Consider the following 20,739-nt stretch of genomic DNA (forward strand, 5'->3'; position numbering starts at 1 on the left):
AAAGTACCAATGCACAATGTTTTCGTTTCCTAAATAAACTGCATGCGATGTAAAGTGTGGTGGAGCTTTACGAGTAGCTGACCTGTAACAATTTGATCTGCTGTTCCCATTACTGGAATAGTTTACCAAGTCTCTGTTGTTTTAATAGTAAGTTCTTTATGTGGCATCATGGAATGATAAGAATAGAATAGCACCAACATTTATCCGAGTGGTATATGATTTTCGTTTCAAGAAGTATTCACAAAATCAATTCCACCAGATACAGTAGGAATAACTGAATTTTTATTACAAATAGAAAATAACTACATTTTTCCTTCAAATAAGAACAAAAAATACCCATCTGTACATAAAAGGTGTAGGACACTTTGAAGTCCACTGATTTTAATTAATAAAGAAAACAATGAAAAGCAAAGTCTTTAAGGACTGACAAAAGGGCTTCCCCCATAATGATTTATAGATGGCTGAATTTGAATAATTATGTCAGGATACCTTAGCCTCACACTGATGAGAGGAACCCTTTGTAAGGATTAAAACATAGCATGACGCCTAGGCTTATTAACATATTTGTATTCAAATTTTGCTCCATCTATGCAATCAGTCGATGCTCTAGAACAAGCAAGTATTGGACAAAAATGTCTTCTCTCATTAAGCTTATTGAATAGTCCTAGAGATTCGTGTTAGAATATTACAAGTCTAACATCGTGTTAAAAGACTTCTAATGTCCAACATGAATCTCTAGTTTCATATACTGAAAAATACTGTTCCCAATAGTGCCTGTTACGGTTTCTTTTAACTGTGACTCATGTCCCTTGGTAAGTAGTTGGCTCTCACATATGTCTAATTTGAATCCACCCTAATGGAGACAAGAACCTCTATGTAACTAGCACTTTCTCTGCAAAAATTATTTATAGGAGCCACATGATTACGAAATTCTTTTCCACTTATTCAAAATCCTCTGTGGCCCAGAATAGCTATCATTGCAGTTGAGTCTGCAATCAAACATCCTTTTGTTTAAAAAGGCATACAAATTATGAAGAAAAAGGCCCATACAGAACGAGAGTGACCCTCAAGCCTTGTTTATATGAAAAACTGCGGATGACTGCTATTACAGCCATTTATACACCCAAAGCAGCATCATACTTTGAAATTGTTTTTAGGTACAAACAATATAAATTAATTAATTTTGTAAATAGCTAATGGCTTTGCCTGATATACCAGCTGGTTCTTTCTGTTTTCGATAAATGACAATAGCACCTTCCAATGTAGTCAGATTGGAATGTATTATCTCATAACTACCTTGTAAGTGTTCCAACAATGCTCTACAGCTTTTTATTGACCAGTGCATCATCTTAATATTATCCTTGTGTATTTATATCTAATGACGTCCCGTGTGGAATGATTCCAAGAAGAGCTCCCTAAACCACAATGCAGGGAATCAAGCTTTCCTTTGCAGACACATTTGACTCTACTGCTAAGCACATCACAAGAACAACTGTTCAACCAAGCTAAACTATAATCAAATTCTCTCAACTAACACTATGAGAGATAATTTTACAGAGACAAGTACGGAGAATTTCCACGCTGATGTGTACCACAGCTTAAACGGCTATCAGCTAATTTATCTTAAATCTTGATATCTTAACATTGAAATTGCAGCAGTGAGCTGTACACTTTCTCCAGTCAATAACACCTCTTTGCATTTTGAATTCCTAGGCAAATTCAGTAGGAAAGTTATAATCACAGAGTATGTGATCTGGGGTTTATGGTTGAGTTAGGTCCCCAGTAGAGTTATCTGCAGTAGTACATGACTTGGATCTGCAGTTGTACAGGACTTGTCCAGCAAGCTGTAACATATCAAGACTTATGACTTTGGGTCATGAAAGTCACCCCAGCCATGAAAGCATCTTGTGAAGAGGTGAGGTTCTTTTCCTCTGAAGGTTAAGCGTAGCTTTCTTATTGGGCCACTATCGAGCTGCATAAGGTGCTGAATGTAGACCTGAGGACAGACAAGAAAGATTTCTTATTTAGTAAAGGGCAGCACATGATTGAGACTAATCAACACTACACTTTGTGCATATGATATCACATCTCATCAGACTGATCAACAGAAATCCAAAGTAAATAATTCACATCCCTCTACAATTTTATTAAGCACATATAAAATATTTTGGAAGTCACAGATAAATATGCTATCTATACCAATATCAACAAATTGGCTAGCAGGCTGTTTTTAAAATTGGGACAAAAACAGATAATCCAAAGTATAATTTAAAGTCAATACCTGGGCACTTTTTATGGCCATTTTCCTTTCAACATCACTGGACTGTGGTCCCATCCAAACAAATACCTTGATAGGGGGAAACCAGGACACAAGAATCAAACATGGGTATATGTAATTAAATAACTGCAAATGATCTGGACTGACAGCAAAAAAAAATCATACCTCGTGTCCTGTGTCTAGAATCATTACATCATCACTTGCCAAGTCATCCTATTGAACACAGATGCAAGAAGAAGACGAAAAAACTTTTTTCAAAACCTGCTATACATGCTACATGGAAATAGTGCAAGAATCAACCACACTCTTGAATATTTGCAATTACCATGGTGTTTCATTAATGTTTGCAGCAGGAAGGCAGCTGGTTTTCACAGGTGGGGAAAACTTTTTGAACTGACCTTCTTTACAAGAAAAACTTTCCCCTAGATGGTCTAACCTAGCGAGCAAAACTGTCCTGACAGCAGGTCAATTTGCTCCGTGCCTGGCCTTTAATGAAACCCCTGAATTACCACCAACCTGATTTGATTCACAAAACCTTACTTTCAGATTTTATTTCTCGTTCCAATGCAAAAATTACCAGACAATGCTGACAAACATTTTCAAGAGTATATAGATACATGGTTTGCCTCCACGTTTTTAGCAGTATATTATTAAATTGAGTTACTTCCTGTGCTTTGATTGAGGAGTAGAAAGTTTTAAAAATACTATACAAAAATACTCCTTGAGACTCTGGGACCCCGGTATATTTAAAATGCACTAGCCAAGCCTTCACAGGGATGTGTTTCCAAACAAAGTTCCAGTTTGACCTTTTTCAGACTCTATCTTCCTGTTAGATAGACATATAAATGGTATTGACACAAAAGATCGTTTTCTTCTTGCTGTTACTTTTCTTAATTAGAAGATTGGCATTTGACTCACCTGACAGAAATCAGAACACTTCTCAGATACAGAAAAGTATCCCTTCTCATTAGAACAGCGGAACAAACGAGCGTATTTGATATATTCTGCAGACTGAATTAATAAGGAGAATACACATCCTGATAAACTTTGGGAACACTAGGGAATAATCCTTTCCTGAGAGATACACATATTGGAGAGGTGGAGAAACAACTTCTCACCAAATTTGGCAGATTTCTGAAGCAATCAATTAACTCCTGGCTAAAGAGAGGTAACAGTAAGTTAATTAAGCATCAAAGAGACACTTCTTTTCGTGCACCTAACTCTTCCTCTGCTTGAAAGATTGTAGTTTTCCGTAGATCTCTGTTGAGCTAAATCATTATGATGATATTTCTTTTCAAATCTCACTGTCTTCGAAGAAAGGTTACTGATTACCCAGTACATAATACAGTGACAATTAGGGCTGCTACAAACTAGGTAATGTGTCTCACTTATCGTATCAATAAAGGGAAAGTCCTTACATATATGGTAGGTGATGTTGCCTCATGGTTAGTTCGCTCATCTTTACTTTCACAGTGCCTCTCTCCACCCAAGTGCATAAATGGGTACTGACAAACTTAATGCTGGGGGTAACCCTGCGATGGACTAGCATCCCATCCAGGGGGGAGTAGAAATACTCCTAGTCACTTCATGCTACAGAAACCAGGATAAGCCCTGGCCTAATGGGTCACTTTACAGACTCAACCTACCTTAAATATAAATTACCTTATCATAGTCTTTCCTTCCTCCTACACCCACCCAGAAGAAGTTTTCTGGTTCATCTCCTTCATTGACAATCTGAACTGTGTAACCACTCTTTGGCCAGAGGACAGAAAATATATCGATTAAAACAACAACAACAACAACAACAACAACAACAACAATACTTCCTGTATATTTGCATCAAACATTTTCTGCATGTCAACTTACATCCCAAATTTCATTTCCAAGTTCCCTGGCATGATCAGCTTCACTTTCACTGACTTTGCTGTTTGTTTGAAAAAGAAATGATTAATAAAACTCTTTGTGTACAACTTTAAACCCAAAATAAACAGAAGTAAACAAACAAACAAAGATCAGTGACAGGGTTAAGCTATATACCTGCCAATCCACACATAAATGATGCCATCCTCTGAGTAATTTTCAAATGGAACTTTCAAGATGTAACTGGGAAAATAAGATATCATAATAAATCAGATCCAGATCACCTGGTACACAACTCTTGATTTATCTATGTTTCAATTGACAAGTTGATATGTGTAACATCTTCAATTCATCAGCCTGCCACCCAAAACGACAAGTGCTAAACTCTGATTTCTATGCTAAACATAACGCAACTACAGCAGGCCTATATTTTGCTACTCTTACCTGATGACAATTCAATGCACTTTAACAGGACCTAACAACAGTTTCCTAACACCTAGGTAATATAGGCCTCAACAAAACAAAGCACATGTCCAGGGGAGTTTAAATATCTTGAGTAAGGACAAAGTTAAAGGGGAGCCAGATGCCATGACTCAAATAAAGGATTTGTGTCTAATTTTTTCTTAATAGCCCATGACTATTAAGCTCTGTCACTGGCTTAAAAGTATGAACACAAAATTAAAGGCCTGACACTCACCAGAATTCAGAGTTTAAATGTCTTGCATTGGTTTCGATCTGTGGAAAATGTAAATAATTAAAGAATAATAATAATCTACCTTTCCTTTGAACCACAAGTTTCAACATTTTCAAAATGCTTAAAACAAGAATGTATCTGCACTTAGCCAATCTGCTGTTAAGAAAGGTATATTTGATGCTTTGTTGGCATAAATACTGTTGGTTGAAGCTGTTTAAATTACATGAAAGACAGGAGAAACCAATTTTATCCCTTTACCAAAATTGACAAACTGGCTAAAATTACCACTTGCAAAACCACATCACAAGGACGAGAATCCACAAGAAAGGTAGTCAAAAGTTACAAATCAACCTGACTCAAACTTTGACTCCATGAGGGAAAGGCTTTTGCAATTATACCAACCATGGGGCAAAGAACTGACAACTGAGGGCTGACAAATCTGATGAGTCGAAAAGTTACTGGAAATCTCCAAAAATTATTCAATATGAGAATCACACCAAACTAGGACTGATGCTTTTATACAACAAAAGCAGGTACGCAAGTCATGATATCACAGGTTCTGATCGCTTAGATTAATAATTGAAGACTTGCAAAGAAATGTTCAATTATAAGAAAAGGTCTAAGCCATCCACATTGTTGCTGCAAATAGCAGAAAACATGAATTAAGATTAATAATTATTCTTACCTGGATAACTCTCTTGGCCAGTATGCCACCACTGGACCGAATGTGGTAGAACTTTGCTTTTTTCTTTTCTTCAGTATTAACTGGCTCCTTCCGCTTTCCCTGATGGAAAATGAAATTAAAACTGTACATGTAAGTGTTCCTTTAGAACTTCTGCAAGCTGGAAAGGTAACTAGCTGCCCACAAAGTACAGAAAAATCCCATTTTTCCTTGACTTCATTACCTTGTGAATGATGAACTTTCCTTTAAAATGAGCTAGAAACCTTGGAGCCTCTTGTTGCTGAAACAGAAGCAATCAATCAATCAATCAATCAATCGATCGATCAATCAGTCAGTCAGTCAATCAATCGATCCATCGATCGATCAGTCAGTCAGTCAATTGATCGATCAATCAATCAATCAATCAATCAATTGATTGATCGATCAATCAATCAATCAATCAATCAGTCGGTCAATCAGTCAGTCAGTCAGTCAGTCAATCAATCAATCAATTTATTGATCGATCCATCAATCAATCAATCAGTCAGTCAATCAGTCAGTCAGTCAATCAGTCAATCAGTCAATCAGTCAATCAGTCAATCAGCAGTCACTCAGTCAGTCAGTCAAGTATTGGACAAACAGTCTGACATTGATTCAGGGACTGAACTGGTTTGGCAAACAAATTTGTAAAATATGTCACAACATAAAATCTCAGTTTTGACTGTCATTCATGAACACTGCAGAAAAATGCATCTCACTCATAAATGTTTTTTTTTTACACAAAATCCACTACACCTGCTGAGTCTTCATAACTTCTAACTTCTCGCCAAACAACATCTCAAATTTCTTCTGAAGACTGAAAAATCCACAAAATACACACTGTCAGCAAACAGCAAATCTTGCAGTTCACTATTTTCAAGCTGGGAGTCAAAACACTGGTTTTGCAATTATGGACTAGGTGGCAAGCAGGTGTCTGACACTGAATCATTCGTCACCAAAGAGATCACATGGCAGAGAAAATGTTTCTTAAAAGGAAGACACAAGGCTGAATTCTAACCTGAATGTAAATGTAAGCCAACCCATCTGGTTTGCATCTCGCCCCTGGTAAATCCAAACAATAAAAAAACGCAAGGTTATAGAGTCAGGAAAAAACCCAACACAGTCAGTTCCAGGGTTGTTGTTAAGTGCCGACTGCCAGCGCAATTCGCCCGCTGAGAAAGAGGTGATCGCTGGCTGGATTTTGGTGGGTGATCACTCAGTAAAGGACAACGAACAGATTTTAGGTTACGCACAGACAATTGATGATTCGATATCAAACTGTCTACCCAAGGTAGTCAGGAAGTTTAGAATAAATTCTTGACTACCTTGAGTATCCGTGTCACTATTATGAGTAAAGTAATAGTTATGATAATAATAATAATAGTAATAATAATAATGATAATGATAATGATAAAGATAATTAATAATTAATAACTAATAATTAAATTATAATTAAAATATTTAAACAGGAAGCCCATTTCACTATAAGGTGCTCTTCAGTGGGCCCTGCATAAATTAAAAAAAATCAATATTAAAAGTTAAAATAATAATTGAAATAAAATATTGTTTTGAGCACTTGTTTTCATGTTCTCTTTCCATGTACCACATCCGCAATCTTGTAAACACAACATTTGGTAACCCTGCATTCAAGGCATTGTGAAAGATTGGAAACAAAAATTTTGTTCCAGGTCTCTCATGAAAAATGGTGACTGCTCCAGGTCTCTTGTGAAAAATGGCAACTTGCTCAATGAAAATCTTAGCCAGGAGACTATTTTCTTATTCACAACCCGGCAGTTCCATATACAAATGCTGGGTTGATCAGCAGGTGAATAATACAGAGAAAAGTTAACTTCAGTGTACTGCTTAGTTCAGTCATCACTGCATAAGAGGGTTTCAGTAGACAAGATCAACACCAGCTTAAATGGCAGTCACATCCATAACAAAAGATAGAGAAAATTTACCTATAGAGAATAACATGAACACACATAGAGCACCCAGTATTGCTCAAGTACTAACCTGCCAAAAGTAGACAACACATTGAAAATCCTCCTCCTGTTCTACTGGTTCATCATCTTCATCGTCTCCCTCAGGCTGTTCAACTGGCACCCAATAACGACACAAGAAGACGTAACAGTCTCCCATATAAAAATGTCCTGAAGAGATGGAACAAAACATGACAACTTAAAAATATAGGCCAATTTGAGAATGCCCAATTCTTGTTTCTCTGTCAGCAACTGACAAGTTACTTTTTCGTATGAGATATGTCTTAGCAATTACCTTTACACACAAAATTGAAACATTTAATTATTAATAAGTAATTTTCAAACTATCAAGTTTACCAATCTCTTCTTCAGGCAGGCGGACAAATTTCCTTCCTTCCAAGACAAAGCACTCCATTCCATCAAGGTCTTCATTCCACTCTTCAACAAACTGTTCCTGTAATGAAAAGAGTTACAGTTGGATCCCACTAATTCAAACTCAGTTATTTCAAATTCTCTGTCATTTCGAACTCAAAACCTTTTCCCTTGGATGTGCCCCTCAGTTATTTACTATCGGCTTTTTCAAACTCCTGCTATTTACCTGGGAGTTCAAAATAGCCGGGTTCAACTGTATTCTTACTACCTAATTCTTCTTCTTATGAGGACTGCAAGCTTAAAAAAGCTGACCACTTGCACAGTCATCATGTGGGTATGGATATGAAGAAATAAGGTCTTCTCTCCCTAGTGGTGGATAAGCAGCCATTTAACTTGCAAGCTACAATCATGGACAAAACTGTTGACACATTTGAGCAAAACAAACACTTTCTATCAGTGTCCTTTCGTAATTGAAAAAAAAAACCATCTCTTTTTTGATAGCCAAACCCCCCTCTCCCCCTTTTCAATTTCGAAATATGCTCCATGGACGCTGTCACGTGGTTACAACATTGAAAAGGGGAGAGGGGGTCGAAATGTGAAAACTGGAGATTGAAAAACTCACACGTTCAGCAAAACTGTTTTTTTTTCGGGAGTGTCCTAACTGCTTTTGTCCATGATTGTAGGTTTCCAAGAATTGAGAAACCTTGATCTGCCTAATTTGAAGATAACTAATATTATTGGTTTAGTGTCAAATGGTGATGGTGATGAACAACAGCATTCATTGTTATTACCTGCTCATGATCAGGAATTGGTTGTTGTCGAGTGGTGAACAGAGCAGACAGATCAACCTGACAGATGACAAAAATAAGTATTAATAACACAGAAGGAACAAGTTCAACCACTCATTGAGATAACTAGGCCCTCAACGTACAACTTTGGTTACCTTAGCAGCCTTCTGGAGTTTGGCTTGGGCTTCCTTGGTTGTGATGTTCTAAGCAAAGAACCAAATGAACAAAGCTTGTCATTGTCTTAATTGTAATGATGAAATGGCAATCATGCTGACTGGATGCATCATCAAGCTAACATGACTATGACACCACAAGAAGACTTTTGTTGTTGTTACTGTTTTTTTTTTTTTTTTTTTCAGAAAAAAAATAGAAAACTAGCAGCAATGTTTTGAAAAGGCTGATGGAAATATAACTATTGAGAATGTCTAGATAACTCAATTAAAGTACTTAATTGTGCAATCTCTTCATTTACAATGCCACAGAAACAATAATTCAGTTTTTCTCTTTAAAAACCTACTCATCATATATGCACTTTCGATTCTGAATCTGTTAGACCCTAACCTGCTGTTACAGACTGTACAAAACATTGTACAGTTTTAAATCCCAAACCATTCAAACAAAATACACAGGGAAGCTCTGAAATGTATTTATTATAAAACATCGCTTAGATGGCCAATCAAAATGAACTGCAAATATATAATTTTATTAAAGTATAATTTAATATTTTGAAATTCACTTTTACTATAGCAGCATAAAACCCTTTCTTACAGTGACTCCAAGCTGTTTTGCAGCCTTTGAAACATAATCAGCACTTAGAGTATAATCCACAGCCAGCACATCATCCCAGCCAGCAAATCGAGCTTTAAACATCTGGGACTCAGCCCTAAAATGAACAGAAATGTGACATGATAAGAGCAATCAGGATTCAAGCACATGACCCTTCCACTCCCAAGTCACGTGGTTTCAAGTTTGTTGTGAGCATCGTTTCACACACTAGATAAGGTAACTAACCCTATGCTCAATCTTCCCTTGCTATACAAACTTTGACACGATGCAGCGCATCCAGATATTTTTTTGAGGGGGGGGGGGGGGGGGGAGACAATGGAGGAAGGGTAGAGAAAGAAGAAGACCAAAACACCTTGTAATTAAATTTGGGGCAGACCCACTCAGGCCAGGATTTGACATTTTTTGAAACTGTCATTGATGGCAATACTCCATAGGAAGTGATGGGTCCAGGTCAGTTGAAGAATATCCTTTAAACAGGAAAAGGGATTAAGGGTTGGATAGGATAGGATATGCTAGGCCAGACTAGGCTAGACTAGGCTAGGCTAGGCTAGGCTAGGCTAGGCTAGGCTAGGCTAGGCTAGGATAGGATAGGATAGGACAGGGCAGGGTATATGGGGCTGGTTTGACTAAGTTTGGGTAGGGTCAGATGGTATAACTTAAGAGATACTATTAAACCTACACTTCACAAATCACACACAGTGTTAATGGAATATCTAGTCTTGTTGTTTAATACCTACCCCTGAAGGTTACGTATCTGCACTGTAAATGATGGCCTATCAATCATGGTGTACAGCTCTTGAGAGAGCTTCATTGCAGCAGCACGAACTAGACGGGCTGATTTGCGACCAATCCTTACGTGCAAGACAAGAATCTTTTAGTATCTTGTTAATACATCATCATCATCATCATCATTTGTTGGCCACACAATAAAAAGAAACACATATAACAATCACATATATTACAAACAATTATTATATAATAATTATTGACTTCAGACTCACATACAATCTGCACAACATTGCCTGTTACTTTATATCAAGTCAATGTAAAAATAGAGAAAAACTTTTATCAAACTGCTGCAAATTGCTAAAAAAAATAACCAGACGTTGTCACGCAGTTATCAATGATAATGTCTTTACTTACCACACAAAAATTTCTGTATGGCAATCCAGTATATAAACATTCTTTGTTTCAAGCATTTTGGTTGACAACTTGCCACCAGAAGTGTCCACTATAGTAAGAGATTAAAAGCACTTCAAAAGGATTGGTAAGAATTTACAGTTTTCAAAATAACCAACACTGTCACTTACCCTTAAAGCATCATACATGCCTAATCAGGGGCACAACTCCTGGCAGAAGACCAGGGTTTCATCCTGGGGGGAGGTGAAGAGGGAAGGTGGACTCCCTTGTGAAAATGTAGGGGATGCTCCTTCTCAGTGAGCATCCCTACCCATTTCATATGGGGTCCCCCTCTCCCTGGGGTTTAATGTGAGTTTAAAATACTTCTTTACTTATTTCCCTATTTACCTATTCCTTGAGGAATCGTGGCAGTTTCACAAGAGTATATGGTACTGGTTATAGATCTTACATCACTGATTGTCAATTTAAACAACAAGCCCATGAACACAGAAGAAAACCAGAAAACAGTACCTTGAGGTAGCTCCAAGTAACCAAGCCCTAAGGCAACTTGATAGAGAATAGGCACAGGAGGCGGTTCATTATACTCTGGTTTTTCCTGTAATGTTAAAACAAAAAAATAATGAATGAATGGATGAATGCAAGAATGTGAACAAATGAATGAACGGACAGATGGATGGATGAACAAATGAATGAATGAATGCCAGAAGGAATGGATGCAAGAATGAATGAATGAATCAATACTTACAGTGATAGGGTCTGTTGGACGACCACCAAGTAGTCTCCAAAATTCTCCAGGCTCATCTCCCTAAATTAAATTAAAACATACATCATTACACCTGCAGACTAAGACAGTAATCTGCAGTTAAGAGTCAGAAAGAGTCAAAATAAGGCAACTCATTGCACTAACTTCTATTTGGGGAGTCATTTCAGACAACTTTTGTGCCAAAATAGAAATAAATTATTTCCTTTTCTTTGCCCAGCACACTACTTGTTTCTTTTTTAAATTAAGGAAGAGGGAAGGTTTTCCTGGATCCTAGTGCTTAATTCTAGTTCAATAAGCACGAGGCAATCAGAAGTACCTCAGATACATGCCAGCCAAACTTAGGTTACCCCTAGCATTTAAAAGCCACAGCGAGGTGCTACAGGGAATTCAAACACACATTGACTTGTCTAAGAAGATGACACAAAGACCCTGGCCACAGCTTGAACCCTGATCTGTAAATCCAAAGTACAGTTCATTAGCCATTAGGCCACTGTTCTTCCAAACAACTTGGGAACTGGTTTCATAACAATCCTCAAATAAAGAATGCCATCGCCACACAAAGAAATGCCAAGAAAAGTCATATGCTATCAATTTATTTGGCAGAAACATTCTAAATGGAACTCTAACTTACTGTTTGGCACATAATTATTTCCCCTTTGTTTTTCCTATCATTCTTGTTCAGCTTCTCAGCAAACAACCTGCAGAGAGGCACATTAAATTAGCCAGCACAGATTAAATTATTCATTTAATCTTAACTTTAATACTTTGTGTTAATTTTTAGCTCTTCAGAAATTAAAAGTACACAATTTTCATCAAATTACCTTCCTTTCGTTTTTGTCGTTCCTTTTGCCTAGTACATAAAAAAACAAAAAAACAAAACAAATATACATAAAAAATACACTGATGAGCAAGGTTGTTAGAAATTTCAAAAAAACATTTTCTTCCAGTACAATAAATAGATTTACAGCAAACATTTTCTCCAGTAAGACCAACTGACAGGAATAGTGACTCTTAAGCATAAAAACCTCTCAGTTAGATCACATTGACTCATTTAATGATTCCTGCAGATGGATTCTGTATTCAAGTTTCTGTATGACATAGACATAGACAACTGTTCTTGGACAATTCTGTCCAAGGGGGAAAAGCACAATGAGGTTAACCCTATGTGAGGCACCAACCTGTGAGACAAGGCCAGACCACAATAGTCTGTTATGAAAGCTAGTCAAATCCTCACCCTTTCTCCTGACCAAATATAGATTTTGAGTCCAGCATCCAGGACAAAAGAGCATGTTGGATCCAGGGACAAAGTGCTTGCTTCCACCTTATAGATAGCAGGATAATTGTACAAGACAAGTAAATGTATGCACCATTCATAAGAATTGGAGTAGTCTGCCAGGACTCTATCTCCAAAGCAGGTTGAAGTTAACAACTCCCTGATCACTTACTAGAGTAATGCACTGAGCAACAATTACAGAGAACATTTTCACTTATGTGGCATTGGGTTCAACAATACACATTTTCATCAATATGGGAACAGATGGGCATCACACATTATAAATTGCAGTCTGACTTACTGGTTCCAGCTGTACTTTAGACTGCTTAAGAATCCTAAACAGCCTGGTTGGGTAGATCTAGTAAAACAAAAGAATTGTTTAACTACAGAGATGCAAAGGAAATTTTCCATAATTAAAAGTCTGTCAGGCCATTAGACTATGGTGCCTTGCCAGAAGACAAAATAACAATGTAAACTTACTGGGTCTTCAACGGTGTAAAATCCACTTGCTGTTCCTCCTATGGTGAGAAAAACAAACACCATAATGTAACAAAATTCAAATGGCATATCTTTGCTACATGTGTAACAAATTTCCAGTTATCCACTAGTTACTTGCACTTGCTCAGTGTGCTGCTGATCTACATTCAGTCGTTAAGATGTTAACATTTTAAAATATCAGAAAAGACCGCATACCCTCCACATAACTGATGCCATTTTCAAATAGTTCTGAAAATTCTTCTGATTCTTCTCCTTGTTCCTCACGCTGCAATAATCAGAAAGAGATGTTACAGTGTAGTAAGGAAAAAACCAATTAGGCTTTAGAAATCTAAACCTCATGACAAACAGCAATGACAATTTGAGGTTTGCTTGCATGTCCTGGTTTTTATTGTGATTAGTCAGCATACAACTGACCTGTCAGAATCAAATCAAAGTGTTCATGTTTTTTTGACTTGCACAGAAAATTGCTTGACCATTTGCTTTTTTCTCTGTTAGGGTCAAGCATATTTTGAGTTACCACAACCAAAATCAACTGCAGAACTTGCATTTCAACTGATCATAAATGTATTATGTCCACAGAATATTGCAAGATTTTTAAAAGGTCTACAATAGAGCTCTTATCATTTGTAAGCATTCAGAAACCAGGCTTTAATTTTAAGCACACATATCTCATGCAGACTAACACCACTGTACCTGGCAGATTCAAGCTTTCATAAAAAGATAATTGGATGAATAAATTACTTACCACAGTGCGAGTCTCTGCACCGAGAAAATTTCTCAGATTTACAGCATGAATAGCTGAACAGGCCTTCTTGTCAAGCTGAATAACACAAGATAACAGTCAGGCTACCTATATGGACTGTACTCAGACTTAATCGTACCTTTTAGGTGTGCTTTGGCAGCATATCTGGGGAGTTTCGTCGAGTCATGATTCACATAATATATTTTGGCGAGATGTAGTTGGGCCAAAATACCCATAAGGAGACCAAATGAATCCGATGTCCCGCCCAAGTGTGCCAAAAAAAGGAAGGATTAGGTATATACCAGGACCAAATTTGGCCCAGTGAAAATAATGGCATGGCCATATCAGGTCAGAGACTGGATATCACAAGATGTCAGGACAGTAGACATGGCTTTTGATTGGTTAATTGTGGAAAATGCATTTCTCCTTCTCAGTTAATTTTGAAGTAACAATGTGGTGGCATGACTAATCAGCATTATTTCCCCTAACACCAATCCACAAACATGGTATGGAAAATACAAATCATATGTTTTACTGACTGGTTAAGTATACTTACCGAGGCTTCTTTTCCAATCCAGTAAAATATCTGCCAGTCTAACTGATCTGTGTCGTCAAAACTAGTCTGTTGATGTTTAGTGTATCAAGAGATAATAAAAATTAATACCTTTCATGCACTACTGCCTCTTTACATAAGAGGGAAGAAAGATTCTACAGTCCTGACCAAAAACAGTTCCTCATTTGAACTGAGAGAAACTGAATACACAAGATACCAACCTTGAGTATAATGTAGCAGTCTGCTTCATAAAACTTTCCATAAAACACTAGAAAAAGGCAGAGAGACTAGATGTATTACGTGTACCTTGCTATACAGCATATATCTGTACTGTATTTTAGCATGAATTTTAGGGCAGAATGATAATTTTTCCAACCATTTTTTTTTTCACTTTTTGGGGTGTTCTTAAAAAAATTTACATGCACACCGCCCACTCCTCTCAGTTCTTAATCCTACCCTACCCTACCAGGATCCCATATCAGCCCCCTACCCCTAACCCTAACCCCACCCAGGTCTTTTTATCTTGTATTTACCTAGATTTGAATGCCTGATAACTAACTTTGTAGTCCACTTTCATATCCATTAGGCAATGGAAGCAATCATTGCAAATTGCCTCATTTTTTTGGCCTACTGAGCTACTGGTCAAAGGCTCACCCTTTCCCTTTGACCCATCCCCTGGATGAGATGCCAGTCCATTCCAAGGTTACCGAACCCCCAACAATAAATTTGCTTGGACTCATTTGTACACCTGGCTGGAGAGAAGCACTGTGAGAGTAGGGTGTCTTGCCCAAGGACACGATGCAACGACCCATGCCAGGGGCCTGTTTCTGGAAAGCCCTGGAAACTTTTCGGGCCTGCAAAGCCATTTTTAGTTTATCGGTATTCAAAGAAAGAGAGGTGTATTCACCTGAAACTTCTTGTATGAAGAGAACCTCTGTTCATATTAAGAATATGTGCACAAAACAGCTCTGAAGTCATAAGGTTTGAGATTTTGCTACAGCTTTTCGGGTGCAAAAACTTTTTGCGACCTTCAAGAAAGGATCCCTCAGGGCTCACCATTAGGCTGACATACCTGTGCCAAGGGCAAGCCTGAAAATCAGTTTCTTTGTACCCTGACCTGGGTTACTCCATACAGAGTCTAACTGTGTCCCCCTATCATGTTATGATTGCAGGAGCAGCTCCATAAAGAAGGAGGAAGAGTGGGGATTCAAAGGAAAAAACCTTCCATGGGAAAAGAATGGATATTTTCAGATTTTATGACACATAGTGAGAATCTGACAGTATTTAAGCAAAATGACCAGTATTATGTTACGATTATGAAAATAACTTACATTCATCAACACTAACTGGCAAGAAATTTTCAATCTGCCACACTGTCAGACCTATAATGTGAAACCATTTTGTCAGTAGGAAAATCAAAGACAAATGCGAGAAACAAAATCTATCACTGTATATTTGATAGTACACCCCAAAAATATAATTGTTGCAATACACTATCAAACCACTGGAAGGATAACGAAAATTATCAACAAATTTAATTCAGTATTAAAAATTAAATAAGCAAATTCTCAAAGACCTTATGTAGAAGGAGAATTAGTGTTTTAATCTCACCAGGTTCGTGGCCAGTGTCATCATTAAAGAAATCATGATAATTCAAATTAGGCTTCACTAATGCTTCATTCCACTTCCTTCCTCTATGATGAGAATTTACAAAAACAAAAAATATTATTCTGTGTACAAAGGAAGGTATGTGTGCTGAACTTTTAAAACAAGGATATTTATGATCAGTTATTCACTTACTTCAGGAGCTTCTCGGGCTCATCTATGCTTTGCTGAAATTTAAAGACACAAACCAACATGAGTTGACACGCTACCAAGAAATACAACTTTTTATCGAGAAATAATATCAGAACACTTCAAATTTATGGCAAGCCTTTCAGTTCAGTACAACCGAAGTTTTACTTCCTTGACCAGGTGTAGTCCAAGAATGAAGACACTGACCAACCTTTTGGCTGCTCAGTTATGTGGGTTATGCAGATGAATACTGATTTCTGAAACCCTTGATTTTTCAAATTTCCTCATAACTCGAACCAAAAGTTGTTGTTTCCCCCAGTTGAACAATGTAATTTCACCCCCGATTTTTCAAACCAATTTTTCCCTTGGAGATTCAAACATTTGGGATTTCACTATATAAAGAATACGAAGACTTTGATTTTCAGTAAGGACTTCTTTCCTCCCCATACGATTTGAGGTCCTTCATCCTCACATCCCTCCTATTTAAATGTGCTACATGGTACAATTAAAAAACTGATCACTTACCCTTTTACCCAATTTTTTGTTCCTCCCTGTGACTTTTTTCTCCTCTGCATCTTCTACCATACCCTATGGACATTAACAAGAGACCACATCTAATCTAATACAATATGATAGAACCAGCCTTACAGAGTAAACAGTCCCATGAAATGCTGGTCAACAAGATTAAAATTAATAAGAATTACTCAAATTGGTTCCAGAATAGCTAAACAGCTATCCAGCCCATCTTTCTTCTGAAGTACATGTTCATTTATAGTCTGTTACCTTCAGTTCCTCTGACTGGCCCTGGTAACGTCTTCCTCTCATTCGCAACTAGAAATGATAAAATCAAAACAAGTAAAACAAAATATTAATAATTTGTCTGAGTAGAATGGTGTAAAACCACTTTAAAAATTAAATTTCCTATAAAAGGGTGGAGTTCAAACACAGACGTTTGATCTGGAATTCAAAACCTTCCAAATTAAAGTTGAAATACAACCAAAGTTTCTATAACACCCATTGTAAAATATCATGCCTTTATTACCAGCCAGTGTACCCAATAATTATATTTTAATAACAATGATAACAAACTTTATTTATATAGCAATTATGTACAAAGCTCTAGCTATATTGCTTTACAGTCATGACAGTAAAACTAAATATAATAATTTAAACTAAATTAAGTATAAACTTTAAGATAGAAATAATTATCTAAAAGCAATTCTGAAAAGACGAATTTTTAAACGCGACCAATGGACAAGAGGCAGATCATTCCATAGCTTGCGGGCGGCAACTGAGAAGGCTCTGTCTCTGTAAGTTTTTAGACTTGCCCTAGGAACTTCCAAAGAAACTTTCCAACAGATTTTAACTCACCTTTCTTGCATAAGCATCCTTATGGGCTGAAAATGAAATAAAAAATAACATTCTTCAAGCATACTAGCTGCTTTCAACTTAAAAACACTAAATACAAGTGAATTAAACACCACTGGCAGATGATTTTTGTCTTGTAAAATGCCTGACAATGTGCTGACAACATCAGGGAAAGTCCTAAACAGGTCACTGTTACAAATCAACATTTTCTGAAAAAATTCCTTGCCATTTAAGCCCTTTGTAATTTCAATCCCAAATGTCACAATATGAACTTGTTAAGATTTAGCTTGATAATTTTTGCTGAGCTTACGCAGGGGTGGTGGCGGGGCTCCCGTGGCCATCCTCAGTTGGGTCTGTAAGGTGAAGTCCACATTGTAGAACTCTGGACCGCTCCCTAGTTCATCAGGAACAGGTTTAGGCGGCATTTCCAGCTCAGGGTTGTTGCGGACATCAAGTTCCTAAATCAGTATTACCAGAAACTTATTAGTAACAGCTGTGTTGAATTTGGCTAGCTGTTACATGTAACTGGTCACTTCTCCACATCTTGAGCTATCAAGATCACAGTTAGACAGAGCCCACCAAAACAGACTAAACAATTCTCATCAAAAAGGCAAAATTATTTCTTTACACTTAAAAAGTAGAGTGAATTTCGACATTACATTGTTTAAAACTGGTATGTAGAATCCTTGTTTTGGCTTTCTTGTAAAAATTAAAAGCAATCGCGAGGAGAGGGTAACATTTGATTACTCAATTTAAAAGACAAAATTACTTTCTAAAACTTGTTTCCCAAATGAAGACTTATGATGACAATTGCATGTATTTGAGTGCTTACCTCCATGTTTGTAAGAAAATGTATCCCTTCTGGGAGAGTGAACAAACAGTTGGTGTGAAGAATCAGTTTACGTAACTTCAGGCACCTATTGAGTGGAAAGTAAAAACCAAGTTTAATTGCCAACCAATAATTATTAATAATAAATAATAAATAATAATAAATGTTATTGTATAATATCATGTAATAATTCTAGAAATAATTACTTTTAATTCCCTTTCTAACATACCTGCACAACCCTTCTGGGATACATTCCAGTTTATTGCATGCTGCCATGAAAACTTCCTGTAACAAAGAATGAACAAATTCAAGAACATGGTATAAAAGAACAAAGGAAAAAGAGGCCTCGCAAAATGTCAATAAACTACTTGCCAGGTTGTACAGTTTTCCAATCCCAGTAGGTAGTCCTTCAAAGTTTATGTTGTTCCCTAAAACATATTTGCATTAACATGAACCACTAAACTGAAGACTAAACTGCATTAAAAAGAAAATGACGACACAAAACTATACAATGTTTGTTTTACACTCTGTTTGCAACAATTCACCCACCAGTATCTAACGTCCTATAATATCACTAAATAGTACACCATTTATAGCGTATTTAGTGCTTGCACTGTATCCTTAGGAGAGAGGAGAGGGAAGTTTTCTCTGTAAAAGTCTGAATATTGAACTTGAAATATTAGCACTAATGCTTACCATTAATGAACAATCTCTTCAGGGCCACGAGTTTACAGAGAGCTGCCTAAAAGAAATGACAGAAGTTGCTAGCTGAGTAAGAAAGAATACGTAGCTGTAAGTTGTAAGTTGCACATCAATGTAGCAAGTTTTGTTAAGAGTTGATGGCCCATTTAAATGGGTGATAATTTGAGCATTAATCCTCTCAGCTCATTATTTTTACTTGCTTTGTAAGGTTGCCCAACAAGCTTGCAGGCATCCTCTTATCATTTAGACCAATCGCTCTTGAGTAATAATAACCAAGAGGCCATTTTGCCTTCCCCTGTAATATCACCTGCTTTATTCCATCAGAATTTCATCTAATTACCTTTTGTTATTGACAAAATCCAAGCTTAATGAAATACATTGAGTGTTCACTACAGATATTATTGTAAAGCAATGCTTAAGAAAAAGAGAACAATTTCAGTGATTCTATCAAGTTATAAAAACATGAGCAGCAGATTGAGAAATACTGTGGGAACACAAGCCTAGGCAAGTGTTTCTGCAAATGCTCAAGTTCTCCCAAACTTTTCAGATTGTTGCTATTAATCAACTAGGGTATCTAAAAGATAATAATGCTGCGGCACATTCTATTGATAGTGACATATTTTACGCAGTGATTCATCTACAACTTCATGCATGATGACACATGGATGGCGAGGTGTGACAAGGGATCGTGACAAAAAAGCACATAGTGATCTGACCCATGTTTGAACATAAAAGGATACACATCAGTCTCCCCTTTACCAGATCTTGAAAATTGAAAGATGTGGAAGTTGTAGGAGCAGAAATCTAACTTATAAATTCTGTATTGATACGCATTAAATGTCTCAAGAATGTTGACAGACTGTGTCGAGGACGTGTCGATCGCGATGTGTGAAAATGCTAAAGCTTTAGCTTAAATTCATGTTTGGATGAAAAGAAATAGATCGCAGCATATATGAAATTAGCGTGTTCTATGGTTTTTGTTTGTTTTAATTATTCTGCAAGCTTTAGGAGCGACGATTTCTCTTCATTTAAGAATTCGGCCAAGTAGGCGAGTCTGCTAAGAAATGCCGACATACTAAGTTTAAAATTAAGATGTCACAATTAATCATCCAGATTTACAAACTTTCACATACTGCATGCATTAAGAACAAAAGCAAGAGTTGTGAAAGCAGACACAATCTCCTTCACATCGTTTTACAGGTAAATCAGAGCAAAACACAACCACTAATCTTTCTCACTGGAATCCACGCGAAAAGGCGTCCTCCTGTAGTTTGTGGCACAACGCACTCTGGTAAAAAGTGGCGCAGTGCACTCTGGTTAAATGCGATGCATTCTGGTAAAAAGTGATGAATTCGAGAATTTGGATCCCCTTTTATATATTCTTCTTAAATCCTGTTTATGTTGCTACTCGCTCGCTCCACAGCAATTAGACAACAAGCTTGAGATTTCTATCACAAGATAGTTGGCATAGAAATCGAGAGCGAATAATCTAATTGTCTTAGTATAAATCTACTACTAGTTCAAAACTTAATCTAAATCCTCTTCACAGACACTTCGAAAACGCCAAGAAGCGGCTGTCATTTTGTTAACAAGGGCACACTACTACGCTACTCACTA

General features: G+C 37.0%; 1 protein-coding gene across 2 annotated transcripts in view; it reads right to left on the reverse strand.

Annotated features, from left to right (window-relative positions):
* Positions 1-260: 260 nt before the first annotated feature.
* The window catches only part of LOC110049845 (protein flightless-1 homolog), a 29,025-nt gene continuing 8,546 nt past the window's right edge, over positions 261-20,739 (reverse strand). The window contains exons 15-55 of one of the 2 annotated variants that reach the window (XM_089290585.1): positions 19,117-19,162; positions 18,793-18,848; positions 18,650-18,705; positions 18,424-18,508; positions 17,902-18,049; positions 17,595-17,620; positions 17,007-17,054; positions 16,749-16,811; positions 16,230-16,261; positions 16,041-16,123; positions 15,761-15,811; positions 14,651-14,697; positions 14,433-14,498; positions 13,880-13,954; positions 13,330-13,399; positions 13,117-13,154; positions 12,938-12,994; positions 12,598-12,684; positions 12,185-12,213; positions 11,995-12,061; positions 11,346-11,405; positions 11,111-11,195; positions 10,604-10,691; positions 10,198-10,311; positions 9,443-9,557; positions 8,830-8,877; positions 8,678-8,734; positions 7,872-7,968; positions 7,549-7,685; positions 6,551-6,594; positions 6,289-6,349; positions 5,738-5,794; positions 5,518-5,616; positions 4,836-4,873; positions 4,316-4,381; positions 4,145-4,202; positions 3,941-4,030; positions 3,197-3,289; positions 2,444-2,491; positions 2,282-2,347; positions 261-1,996 (exon numbers count right to left, since the gene is read on the reverse strand). In XM_089290585.1, the coding sequence (XP_089146711.1) occupies positions 1,862-1,996; positions 2,282-2,347; positions 2,444-2,491; positions 3,197-3,289; positions 3,941-4,030; positions 4,145-4,202; positions 4,316-4,381; positions 4,836-4,873; positions 5,518-5,616; positions 5,738-5,794; positions 6,289-6,349; positions 6,551-6,594; positions 7,549-7,685; positions 7,872-7,968; positions 8,678-8,734; positions 8,830-8,877; positions 9,443-9,557; positions 10,198-10,311; positions 10,604-10,691; positions 11,111-11,195; positions 11,346-11,405; positions 11,995-12,061; positions 12,185-12,213; positions 12,598-12,684; positions 12,938-12,994; positions 13,117-13,154; positions 13,330-13,399; positions 13,880-13,954; positions 14,433-14,498; positions 14,651-14,697; positions 15,761-15,811; positions 16,041-16,123; positions 16,230-16,261; positions 16,749-16,811; positions 17,007-17,054; positions 17,595-17,620; positions 17,902-18,049; positions 18,424-18,508; positions 18,650-18,705; positions 18,793-18,848; positions 19,117-19,162 (2,886 nt within the window). In that variant the 3' untranslated portion in view covers positions 261-1,861. The remainder of the gene's footprint in view (positions 1,997-2,281; positions 2,348-2,443; positions 2,492-3,196; positions 3,290-3,940; positions 4,031-4,144; positions 4,203-4,315; positions 4,382-4,835; positions 4,874-5,517; positions 5,617-5,737; positions 5,795-6,288; positions 6,350-6,550; positions 6,595-7,548; positions 7,686-7,871; positions 7,969-8,677; positions 8,735-8,829; positions 8,878-9,442; positions 9,558-10,197; positions 10,312-10,603; positions 10,692-11,110; positions 11,196-11,345; positions 11,406-11,994; positions 12,062-12,184; positions 12,214-12,597; positions 12,685-12,937; positions 12,995-13,116; positions 13,155-13,329; positions 13,400-13,879; positions 13,955-14,432; positions 14,499-14,650; positions 14,698-15,760; positions 15,812-16,040; positions 16,124-16,229; positions 16,262-16,748; positions 16,812-17,006; positions 17,055-17,594; positions 17,621-17,901; positions 18,050-18,423; positions 18,509-18,649; positions 18,706-18,792; positions 18,849-19,116; positions 19,163-20,739) is intronic. The other variant, XM_089290586.1, reaches the window with a different exon arrangement.

Source organism: Orbicella faveolata, unplaced genomic scaffold (assembly GCF_042242905.1).
Source record: "Orbicella faveolata isolate gen_17 unplaced genomic scaffold, um_ofav_v1 contig_2, whole genome shotgun sequence".
NCBI classification, from domain to species: domain Eukaryota; kingdom Metazoa; phylum Cnidaria; class Anthozoa; order Scleractinia; family Merulinidae; genus Orbicella; species Orbicella faveolata.